The sequence below is a fragment of the Gopherus flavomarginatus genome, chromosome 5 (genome assembly GCF_025201925.1).
Source record: "Gopherus flavomarginatus isolate rGopFla2 chromosome 5, rGopFla2.mat.asm, whole genome shotgun sequence".
Taxonomy (NCBI): Eukaryota; Metazoa; Chordata; order Testudines; family Testudinidae; genus Gopherus; species Gopherus flavomarginatus.
Window position 1 is genome coordinate 17860512 of NC_066621.1, and position 12289 is coordinate 17872800.

At 48.3% G+C, this 12289-nt stretch overlaps 1 protein-coding gene across 1 annotated transcript in view; it reads right to left on the reverse strand.

Moving 5' to 3' along the window:
• LOC127051459 (adenylate cyclase type 10-like) overlaps positions 1 to 12145 on the reverse strand; it is a 31514-nt gene extending 19369 nt beyond the window's left edge. The window contains exons 1-7 of the mRNA XM_050953789.1: positions 11959 to 12145; positions 10836 to 10940; positions 8902 to 8940; positions 8526 to 8669; positions 5763 to 5974; positions 4687 to 4765; positions 4383 to 4471 (exon numbers count right to left, since the gene is read on the reverse strand). Of these exons, the coding sequence (XP_050809746.1) occupies positions 4383 to 4471; positions 4687 to 4765; positions 5763 to 5974; positions 8526 to 8669; positions 8902 to 8940; positions 10836 to 10940; positions 11959 to 12145 (855 nt within the window). The remainder of the gene's footprint in view (positions 1 to 4382; positions 4472 to 4686; positions 4766 to 5762; positions 5975 to 8525; positions 8670 to 8901; positions 8941 to 10835; positions 10941 to 11958) is intronic.
• Positions 12146 to 12289: the final 144 nt, after the last annotated feature.

A 12289-nucleotide genomic window follows, 5' to 3' on the forward strand; every position in this document is an offset into this window, starting at 1 on the left:
CTAAATAAACCTGCTCTGGAGTGTGTCCAGCTCAGAGACCAGAAGGAAGAGCTCTGGGCCTGAGTTCTAATCCTACATATGGCATTGCACTGTGGTGCCATCAAGCAGACAAGCTAGCTTGTGAATTGTCCTCTATCATTTTATAGGTTGCACCTCTGTCTCAATCACAGGTACCTTGCAACCAGTTGGGCTGCTGGCCTACAACCCTTTAGCTTGCCTGCAAAGACAAGCATTGGAACTGTGGACACATGGGAACAGGAGAGGGAAAAGATCAGAGCTGAACTTTTGCTTTAAACAAAAACATATGGCTGTTATTTTCCCTGATGTTGTTAGATGGCAACTCCCCTTCCTATTTATCCCTATGTCCTTCCTCCCAACATTGCATCCCTTCCTGCCTTTCAGAGATGTTCTGCACATTATTAAAACTGTGCCTAGAGACAGATCCACCTACCCAGCAAAGGTCGATTCCCATCCTTCTTCCTGGTAAAGCCTGACTTTGCAAACATTCTTAAAGGAGGAAGGAAGACGAGAGTCAGTGATCACCTACCTGGACTATCATACACTAGGTAAGAAATAAAGAGAAACAGAGGAAAGAATTTCAGAAGATCCATGAACCCATCTGGCTGCCCAGAGGCAAAATGAAAGAGTTAGATGGGCTCATTCATTTGCTGCATACTGCCCATTCTTAATTCCAGTGGAAATGTAGGTGGTTGGAGGACATTTCAGGCAGTCGTTTGGATAAGGACAGTGGTTCTCAACCCTTTCCTTATCAGAACTCCTTCCATCTAGCTGGGAATAAGTCAGGACCCAGCTTCTATTTAGCAAGATGAGAAGGGCAGGATGGTCCCAACCATCTACGCCTGTTTGCAAGATCTCTGGGATTGCTGACCCCAGGGTAAGAATATTCAGCCTTTGAGTTAACAGAGTTAGATTTTCCCTTCTCTCTTACTTGTGCTGGAAGGAGCACATAGGAGTGACTTACAGGTTTCTCTTTCTGCCGAGATATTCATAGGTTACCCCAGAGCTCACAGCATCACTTGTCTCCTTCTGTGGAAGCTTCTTAAAAAAACAGCTGGGAAACACAGATTTTGAGTAAGTCTCTTCATCACATGATATCATCCCTGGATAAAGCGTCAGCATCCTGGAAGCCATCTTAACCCTCGAGCCAGTGACTGTGTCAGGAATAGAGTATGGAGAAAGGCAGTGAGCAATCTAACGAATTCTCACACACACACACCACACTGAAGTCCTATCCTACCTGTATATTCTTGCCTAGAACGCATGCCAGCAACTCCACAGAACGCTAACCCATTTGTAGTCCCAGTGGAAACAAGCCTAAAATACAGTAAGAGCAACATGGAATCAGCCATAGAATCATAGATTATTAGGGTTGGAAGGGACCTCAAGAGATCATCTAGTCCAACCCCCTGCTCAAAGCAGGACCAATCCCCAAAGGGCCCTCCTCAAGGGCTGAACTCACAACCCTGGGTTTAGCAGGCCAATGCTCAAACCACGGAGCTATCCCTCCCCCAACAGGCCCTGCTAACACTCTCCATAGCTGTATCGTTCTCACTCTCTTTGCTTTTGTAGTGTTCTAGACTCACTACAGGGCTTGCCACTACTGGGCCAGTGATAAATGACAGGCTCCTCCACTGGCCAATTAACACTCAGTCCCCGCAATGTCATGAAGCACTTTTGTTCTGTGCTGAACTCTGAGCAATGGTGGTTTTCACACCACTGGCGGGCTGGTGATTGGGGACGGAACGGCACTGGAGAAATATTATCCCAAGTAGTAATCAGCTGGAACACCCACTGAATACCCAGAATTACAGTGGTAAATGATTAAAAAAAAAAAAAAAAAGAGTTTTGGAAGAGAAATAAACCTTCCTGCATTGAGGTACAAGCCAATCTCTAATTAATGGGGCCAGGAAGAAGCTTTCCCTTTGAGCAGATTACCCCATAATTGCAGGACTGAAGCAGTTGGTGCTGGTCACAGTCAGAGACAGAATACTGGACTAGATGGATCCCTGGTCTGATCCAACCTGGTAGTTCCCGTGTTTCTAACACATTTACTTTCAGAAATTTTTCTTGTTATTTCTGGTTGTCAATACCCACAACAACCTGTGTCTCTGTACAACTCCCACTCGTGACCAGCACTGGAATTAAGTCATGACCGAGTCCAATTTCTCAAGTAGCAGTCAGTGTGATCCACAATGGGAGGTTAAAGTGAATGAATGTTTCTCCCAGATCCCTGCAAGTCTTGGCAACTCAATTCAAACAGTGCATTGGACCAAAGAACAAAAGAAAAGGACAACTGACAGAGTGAGTGACATGTTCCTTTTTAGTGGCCGGTCCACTGGAAGATAACAGCCAATTACTGCTGTCAGCTAACAGCGTTACTCCCTTAGCTCAGTTGGTAAAAAAGTCAGTGCTGTAGTGCTAAAGGCCCCAGGCTGGGAGCCTGCTGATGACCCAGGCAGAGGTCATTGCACTTACTCAATTTTCATGAGATTCTAAGAGCAGAAATTAGAGATGCTAATTGCACTATCTAAAGCATGGATGCTCTCCTCCTCCCTCCTATCACCAGGCAGCCCAAAGGCACACAGAAATGTACAGCCCTGTGTTGGAGGACAGAAAAGGAGAGAGGTTAGAAGTAGATTAATAAGTAACCCAAGTATTCCATTAAGGATATGCCAGAGGGGCTCAACCCAGTTGTGCCTTCAAACATCCAAGTCTTCCTTAAATGCTTGAATTCTGAAAAGCTACAGGCATGATGCATTTTGCATATGGTTACAAAGAGTTTGGGAACAAAGAGGGCTGAGAAAAAGGATGGTCCTGTGATTACAGCTGGCCCTTAACAGACCTGGGTTTGATTCCCAGCTGTGCCGCAGACTCCCTGTAGAAAGCAGGGTGATGATGTTTCTTTTCTCCCCTCAGTTGTCTGTCAGGACAATAAGCTCTTTGGGGCAGGGTCTATTTCTTACTATGAATATGGCCAGCACCCAGTACAAATGAGTCCCATATCTTAGCTGGCACTTTTATGTGCTGCTGTAATACAACTAAACCACCACATTGGTAAAAGTGCTGCTCAGGCCAAAAGCACCAGGTATCCCACTTGCTCAAAAACATCAGTTGGTCTTACTATTGGACGGATGCCACTGTTTGAGATTTTCTGTGCCTGGCTGGCAGCTGAATGGGCCCCACCCATGCCACTCTAGTGGGCATGCCTCTCCCTAATTCCCATAGTGATCCTTACGCCTGCTGGGGTGCATCTCACAGACCAGCTAAGCCCTGCTTTACTCACTTTGCCAAATGTGGAGATTTGGATAATTTTGCCTCTCCAGCCCTCCATGATACCAGAGATGCTCACAGTGGCCTCCTGGACCAGTTTGCACAGCTCTGTTGCTTTTGTGCTCTCGTGAAATTGCAGCTACAAACGCCAGTGGCTGATTGTTATCTATCTGGAAGATAAGGAACATGGGGGAAAAGACTCAGCTCCTTCATGCGTCTGGGATTTACTCTCTTCGTTGCCTCGGGTGGGGATTCACTGTGGAGCAGGGGAGGGCAAACTACAGCCCGTGGGACCAGCCCACCCAGCCCCCGAGCTCCTGGCCCGGGAGGCTAGCCTCTGGCCCCTCCCCTGCTGTCCCCCCACCCCCACAGCCTCAGCTTGCTCGCTCTGTCACTGGCACAATGCTCTGGGTGGCAGGGCTGTGAGCTCTTGGGGCAGCGCAGCTGCAGAGCCCGGCCTGACCTGGTCTCTGTGCTGCGTGGTGGTGGCAGCGGCGTGGCCTGGCTCCAGCCGGGCGCGGCTGTAGCGCTGCCAGCCACCGGTGCTCTAGGCAGCATGGCAAGGGGGCAGGGAGCAGGGGGGATTGGATAGAGAGCAGGGGAGTTCATGGTAGTGGTCAGGGGCAGGGGTGTGGATGGTGCGTGGGAGGTAAACAGGGGGTTGAATGGGGGCAGGGGTCCCGGGGAGGCAGTCAGGAAGGAGGGAGGGTTGGAGGGGGCAGTCAGGGGCTGGGGTTCCAGGGCCAATCAGGGGACAGGGAGAAGGGGTGGTTGAAGGGGTAGGGATCCCTGGGGGCCCATCAGAAATGAGAGGAGGGGTTGGATGGGACAGCAGGAGTCTGGAGGTGGCAGAGGACAAGGAACGCAGGTGTGTGGATGGGGCAGGGCTCCCATAGGGGCTGTCAGGGAACAGGAGAGTTGGATGGGGCAGGAGTCCTGGGGGAGGGGCAGATAGGAGGTGGGGGGCCGGTCCACAATCCCCTCCCCTAACTGGCCCTCCATACAATTTATGAAGCCCTCAGGCCAAAAAGTTTGCCTGCCCCTGCTGTGGAGGAACAGCAGGTACCAGAACAGAAACAGCAGCATCTTACCTTCTTCAGAACATTTCCCAAGGCAAACCTCCGCAAGGCCAGCTCGAGCTCATGACTGAAAGCCAGGGCCACAGCCTCTCTCAGCAGGACTAGGAAAGGAATTTATATGGTTTAAGTCAGAGGTTCTCAAACTTTAATAACCTGAGGACCCCCATTTTGATTTAATTTTTTTTCACAGACCCCCCAAGCCCTCCGCTCAGCCCCAGGCCTCACCCCCACTCTAACCCTTTCCCCAAGGCCCCACCTCCACTCCACCCCTACCCTCCTCTTCCTCGCCTCTTCCCACCCCATCCCCTGAGCATACCCTGTCCCTGTTTCTCCCCCTTCTTCCCAGTGCCTCCTGCACGCCGCTCAACAGCTGTACCCCTGGCGTGCAGAAGACGCTGAGAGGGAGGGGAGAAGTTGAGGGAGGGAGGGGGAGGAGTTGATCAGCGTGGCCTGCGGACCCCCTGGAGTACCCTCTGCAGACCTCCATTTGAGAAATGCTGGTTTAAATTATCGAGAGGCAAAGGGGGAGGGGGAAGGAGGCCTCTCCCTATTCCAGGGATTCTGTATTCTTCTTGTCTCGGACTCTGAATGCGAGGATCTCACCTTCATCGTTTGGATAATGCTGTAGATGATCTATGCACTTTTTCAAAGTGTTCATCAAAATCAGGTGGATGGAAGATCTTTAGGTATCGCAGCTGAGTACAAAGAAAAAATTATAGACAGTGTGTCATTTCCCCAAAGTCTGCTAAGTAAAAAATACATCAACAGGAGCACTCCAGCAACCCTAGATCTCATCCTTCACTATGGTCATCATGCCTAAATTGCTCCTCAAACTAACTTCATCATTCCCAGTATTGGCACCTTCCTTTGTGCCAAAAGTTAGAAGTTCTGGATTTATAAAGGGTCTGAGCACCTGCCCCTCCCATTGACTTCCCTAGGATTTGTGGGTGCTCAGTTCTTCTGAAAATCAGGCCAAATAGCCCTAGAATCACATCGTCTACTGACCCTACCTGGTGATCATCAGAAATTGGGAAGAACTGCTAGCCATAAAAGTAAAACAGTTGCTTCTTGGGAGTGTTATGTTTGCTGCCCTCAAATTTCCCTCAGAGGGAAGGTATCTTGCAGCAATTTAACACATGCTCAGCATAGCATGGGGGAATAGAACTCACAATCTTTGGCTGTAAAAGCACAGGCCCTTGCTGACTGAGCTCAAGAAAATGTCCAACTAGATAACAAAGAAAAGGGACCATATGAACACGAGCCAGTCTGATATATCTTGGTTAATGGACTGATTCAAAGCTCGCTGAACTCAATGAGACTCTCCTCTTTTGACATCAATGGACTCCATATTACAGACTCCTCTGCATAATAATTGCAAAAGCACTATGAGGCTCCTATCTTCATGGCTTTTTGGCCTTTAAGCATTTCTGTTTCTAACACGTCCTGGTCACAGAGCTCCCAGCAGTTCGGTGATAGAATCACTTCACGAGCTTGTGCCAGACTTTGTGCCAGCCTCACATCGTCCACTTGCTGGCCAGTCACCAGCAAATGCTGACGTATCTCATCACCGACAATGAGCTGAGACATATGGCCTGCAGACATCCCTGAAAGGAGAAGAAAGTTTCTGTAACTGGTGTTCTTTGAGGTGTGTTGCTCATGTCCATTCCATATTAGGTGTATGTGCTCACCACATGCACTGGTGCCGGAAGTTTTTCCCTTAGCATGCTCTGGTGCCCTTTGGAGCGGCGCCCGCATGGCATGGTATAAGGGGCACCGCCAGCTCCCCCACCCTCATTTCCTTCCTTCTGGAAACTCCGACAGAGGGGAAGGAGGACAGGTTATGGAATGGACATGAACAACACATCTCGAAGAACACCAGTTATGGAAAAGGTAACTGTCTTTTCTTCTTCAAGTGCTTGCTCATGTCCATTCCGTACTAGGTGACTCCCAAGCAGTACCCCTGGAGGTGGGTAGTTGTTCACGGACGTGTAGATTGCAACACAGCTCTGCTGAACCCAGCGTCATCTCTGACCTGCCGAGCGATGGCATAATGCTCCATGAACGTGTGGACAGAGGACCACGTCACGGCTCTACAGATGTCCTGGGTAGGGATTTGCACCAGGAAGGCGCCGAGGATATCAGAGCTCTAGTCGATTGGAATCTGACAATTGACAGCGGCAGCACCCTCACCAGATCGTAACAGATCTGTATGCAAGAGATGATCCAGTTGGAAATCCTCTGTGAGGACACCGGAAGGCCCTTCATCCTATCCACTGTGGTGATGAAGAGCTGAGTCAATTTACGGAAAGGGTTGATACGCTCTAGGTAAAAAGCCAGGGCCCTTCGGATGTCCAGGGCGTGCAGCTGCCTCTCCTCACTGGTCTTGTGTAGCTTAGGACAGAACACCAGGAGGAAGATGTCCTGGTTTATGTGAAAGACAGACACTACCTTTGGCAGAAAGGCCGAGTGAGGCCTCAGCTGGACCTTGTCTTTGCAGAATACCGTTTACGACGGTTCTGAGGTCAAGGCTTTAAATCTCAGAGACTTGCCTCACCAACATCACCGCCACCAGGAAAGCAACTTTCCATGACAGGTGGGAAAGGGAGCAGGAGCCCAGCAGCTCAAAGGGTGGGCCCATGAGCCTGGAGAGGACCAAGTAAAGATCCCACTGTGGGACGGGAGTCCGTACCTGCCAGAAGAATCTCTCAAGGCCTCAAGAATCTGACTGTCATGTCACAAGAAAACACCGTCTGGCCCTGAATCTGTGGGTGAAAAGTGGAGATGGACGCGAGATGCATTGTAATGGAAGAGTGTGCCAGGCCCTGGTTCCTCAGTTGAAGCAGGTAGTCTAAGATAGACTGTATGGAAGAGCATGAGAGAGAGATGCCATGCTTGGATGCCTAGTGGGAAAACCTAGTCTGCTTGGCCAGGTAAGTCAGTATGGGTGAGGGCTTCCTGCTTCCCAGGAGGACCTGTTGGACCTCATCCGAGCAGGTCTGCTTCTCCTGGTTCAGCCATGAAGCGTCCACACTGAGAGGTGGAGGGATGCAAGGTTGGGGTGCAGGAGCTGACTGTGGTCCTGTGACAGCAGATCTGGTAAGTTGGGCAGGGAGGGGCCACTGCCAGGTTCATGAGCGTGCTGAACCAGTGCTGGCCATCATAATAACCTGTGCCTTGTCTCTCTTGGTCTTTGTTAGGACCCTGCTGATGAGAGGAATCGGAGGGAACACGTACATCAGGCTCCCTGACCATGACAGGAGGAAGGCATCAGAGAGGGAGTTCTTGCCAGGTCTTCAGGTCGCTGCGGAGTGACCACAACTAGCTGGCCCAGTGGCCCTCCTCCCTGTGGTGCTGGCCACTGTGCCTTGACGCTGACCTGTCCGACTGGGATGAGTTCCTCCTACAGGACCCTGGGGATCTTCAGCGTTCGGTGTATCTGCACTGGTAAACCAGCGATCTATGCCTCACGCTGCTTGACCTGTACTGGGATCTAGAGCGGGACCGGGAGTCAGAGTGGGCCGGTTGTCGGTAGTATCTCCCCAATCGAGGAGATTCATGGCTTGGCAACCCTGTTCCACCGATTGGTAGCAGGACCGGTGCTGAGGAGTCGGTGACACAATGAGTAGGTCTTGACGCTCATGCCAGTGGGTGCATGCCTCCGCAGAGTCTGCACCAGATTACCAGCAAGCTGCATCTAGAATCCTGCTGTCAGTGCCCAGAGTCCAAGGGCCTAAGAGGGCTTCTCTGAGACCCATCCAGGATCACCTAACTAGAACTAACACTAAGGGTAAATACAAAGCTATATACAACTATTTTAAAAAGAAACGTTCGTGAGACACACTGAACTAAGCAAAAGCTAGCCGAAGCAGCAGACGTTCCAGCACCGTCACTGGTGGCAAGAAGGAATTGAGGATGAGGGGAGCCAGTGGTGCCCCTTATACTGCGCCATGCAGGTGCCACTCCAGAGGGCACCAGAATCAGTCTCCTACGGATTCTGCTAAGAGAAAAACTTCCAGCACCAGTGCATGTGTCAAGCACACACACCTAATATGGAATGGACATGAGCAAGTACTCAAAGAAGAACAGGTTAGTTGCCAGTATGTTTCTTTGGGGCTGAGGTTGCTGTCATGTATTTCTTCCATTAGGCGTCTGTACCGATCTTCAGTTGGAGCTGGAGACCCACTTCCGTGTAGCTAAACCCGAACTGCTCCTGCATCTCCAAGCTGCATTTTGCTGCTAGGGTAATGATGTCACTTAGCTGGCTTCGTTCTACCTTCCAGAGCACCAGCAACGCATCCCCTGCAGGAGAGAGAGCAGAATGGAGGGGGGCATGAAACAGAGATGGCTCTTTTCATGTGGGTGATTTCCAGCTGGTAAGATCCATGAAGGACCTGATCCTGTACCACTGAAGTCAATGGGAGCTTTGCTATTTTTTTTTATTTTTTTTAACTCCAGTGGGTGGAGAATCAGGCCAAAAATACTGTGACAGCCACTGATGCATTTCAAAAGCATAGAACAATATAATAGGTACCTGTGGAGTTCAAGATATCGCCTCCGAAACAAAGCACATCTGAGGAACACGGAAAATGAATAAATGAGACAGAATATAATGCCATCTTCATTATATAGCCGCTTTCATCCCAAAGAGCTTTACAAACTATAGATCTACACAAGAAACACTTTGGCATTGCTGAGATAGGACATAACAGTTTTATAATGCACAGAAAGACTGCATAACATTGGGGGATGGAAAGGGGAAACAGCACTCTCAAGAGATCCAGTGGGGGGAAATTATTTAATATTTGTATTTTGGTAATGCTGAGAAACCCTGCTCAGGCTTGGAAACCTCGTTGTGCTTGGTGTTGTATGAACATGGAGATTGGGGCAGGGTGTGCATCTAAGAGGAAGACAAGAATATAATTATTCTAATTGGAATTTGGCCAGCACCTTAGGACTAATAGCCTACAAATTCATACTCTTGCCAGGAGAGCTAACCGTCACAAGTGGTCAGGACTCCAGGATTTTCCACTTTCAATTAATGAATTAATTCTTTTATGGATGAATGTTCGTCAATTTGAGTATGTCACCACTGGAGCCACTAACATGCCAGCGAGCAGGAACCCAAATTTGACTCACTCGCCAATACCACAGCCACTAAGAAAACAAAGCAGGGATTTAGCTATAATAATATAAAACTATTTTTAAAACATTTTCAGAAACAAGCCAGCAGGGCACATTATTTACAAACTCCTTGGGGTAGGGGCTGCATCTTCTTTAATACATTCCTCTGTAGCAATAGCAGAGCAATGCTGCTTGACCAAGAGTGAACATCTGCTGGCCCACCAAAATTTCCTGGCTTATGGAGTTAAACACACCACTTTCACCCTCTGTACAGCAACGGTACGATCATCTTATTTCAGAACTGGTTTCCCGTAAGATACTAGTAACATCAACATAAAGTTAATACTGTGGGTATATGAAGGCTATGCTAGAGAACTCCCACATAAAAGTTAGGAAAAAGTCATGATAAAAGAGATGACAAAGATTTATTAGCAAACAAGAGCTAAACTGCTTGTTAAGCAGAAACATGTTTAAGACCATGACCTTTTGTTATCGCTGTGTAAGGTTGTTTTAAATCACATACGTGCTTATTAGATAAAAATATCACAAAAAGCAGGGGAAACAATGAACAGGAGTACGTGACAGGGTATAAAATTTAATAATGATTGGTTGAAGACTTGTTTTGAACCCATGTTAAAGTAGGCCAAAGTTGTTATGCTTCTTTACAGTTGGAAATTTGGGGCACTCTGGAATTTGTAAAATTTGACAAGTTGACATTTGTTAGAGATTGGATGACACCAGCTATGCAAATTGTCATATAGGTTAAAGAAGGGAGAAAGAGTCTACATAAAGACCTAGATAATAGCCCACCTTGACCCAGTGCGGCCTGGTACTCCAGAATTGGTAAGTTAGTCTTTTCTGTTTGCACTGTGTTTGTTTATAATACACAGACTGCCCCTCAAATGAAAAGATCTGAAACCTCCCTATGACAGAGAAACAGTCAGGTGGTGAGACACAATAAAACTAATGCCCCTTCAAAGGCATTAAGGGGAGAGTGGCACCCAACTCCTATTGACTCTGAGAGGTGGGCATCTTAACTGTCCCTTTGAAAGCCTCCTCCAACCCTTTCAAGGGAGGAACTTTCTTCTGTGCCACAAAAGGGACAAATAGTAAGGGGTGTCTATCCAGTTATATTTGATCAGGATGACGATTGCTTTATGATACCTGGAGGGGGCAGTGAAGAGAGTTAGGCGATACTCCTGGAAGACCACCAGGAAAATAAAGGACCAAATGTCTCGAAAAGAAAAGCATTTTGGCAGAACCAAGCCAATCTCTGATTCTGAGGTTCGTATAGCCCTGAACAGATACTAGCTCACCCTATAGGTGGAGAGGTGAAGTACTTACGCTCCATTATCCCTTCTATGTAATCGTTGAGCATCTGGGTTAACTGTTCCGTGCCACAGTTCAGGTCATTGTTTGTGTATAGCTTTTCAAGGAGAGCAGTTAATCCTGTGACACAAGCAAAGACGGAAGGCCAAACTGTCATCCTGAGGGAGCTTTCAATATTGTCCCAAAGGATAGCAGACACTTAACTAGGGAAGGGATATAAGTTGAACAGTGGCAGGTCTCAGCTGTTGCAATCAAATACACTTTCCATTACAAATTATAATAATAATGTAGGGTTTGTGGCAAGTTTGATACTTATGAAATAAGTGACTGATAGTGCTTTCTAGAGATACGCATGCACCTGCTATTCCAAGTCACTGGATTCTTTGACGAGCTCTGTTCTTCGTGTTGAACTTTGTGAGCACGCCCAGTGGAAGGATTAACATCCACCAAGTCCTAGACCAGGGGTTCTCAAACCAGGGATCAGGACCCCTCAGGGGGTTGCAAGGTTATTACATGGAGGGGGTGGGTCTCAAGCTGTCTGCCTCCACCCCAAATCCTGCTTGCACTACAGCATTTACAATAGGGTTAAATATATAAAAAAGTGTTTTTAATTTAGAAGAGGGAGGTCTCACTCAGAGGCTTGCTATGTGAAAGGAGTCACCTGTACAAAACTTTGAGAACCACTGTCCCAGACTGAAGTTATCAGACTCATTTCTAATCATGATGTTGGACAAATAGAAACCTTCCCATCTGCTCAGTGGAGCAAAGCTGCCTCAGGAGGCAGCAGGGATCAGGGTGGGGGACAGGTAAACAGACTGGTTCAATTGGGGAAAAAAGAAAAGGAAAAAAAAAAAAGCCCAGACTCCACTTTCCGCCAGAAATGTCCACTTTGTCTAAAGGAAAGCGAAAAGGCATGGAGCCTTCAATGCTGGGAACTCACTTACGCAGCTGGCAGAGGGGATAGTCAACAAAAGGGGTTCTTTTCAATGACACTCATATAGCACGATAGAAGAACCTAGATAAATAAGTGCAGAAAACCCTTTAAGGCAGCTGCTGACCAACTGATAAGCTCAAATGGTTGTGCCATCCACAAAGGGAGCACAGACAGAGATTTGCCACAGGCAGCCCTGCTCCTCACCTGTAATCTCCACACAGAGCAAGACTCCATTGAAGGTCTCCATGGAAGGCAGCATACACAGGAGGGAGTGATTGTTATACACCAACAGGTCTGGGAGAAGGGCAACCACCTGCACCTGCCTGGGAGGGAAGCTCACCTTCACCTCCTTCTTACCCATCTCCTGAGAGGTCTCCTTCAGCACCCCCATCCTCCCCACCTCCTGAAGAGGCCCATAGGAAACTGATGCCACCTCTACCAGCTGTGGGGTCCAAGCCACTGACTCCTCCTGTACTCTCTGCAAGGATTCATGTGTCACTTTCCCACCTTGAGGGAACCAGCTGTAGCTTCCCCT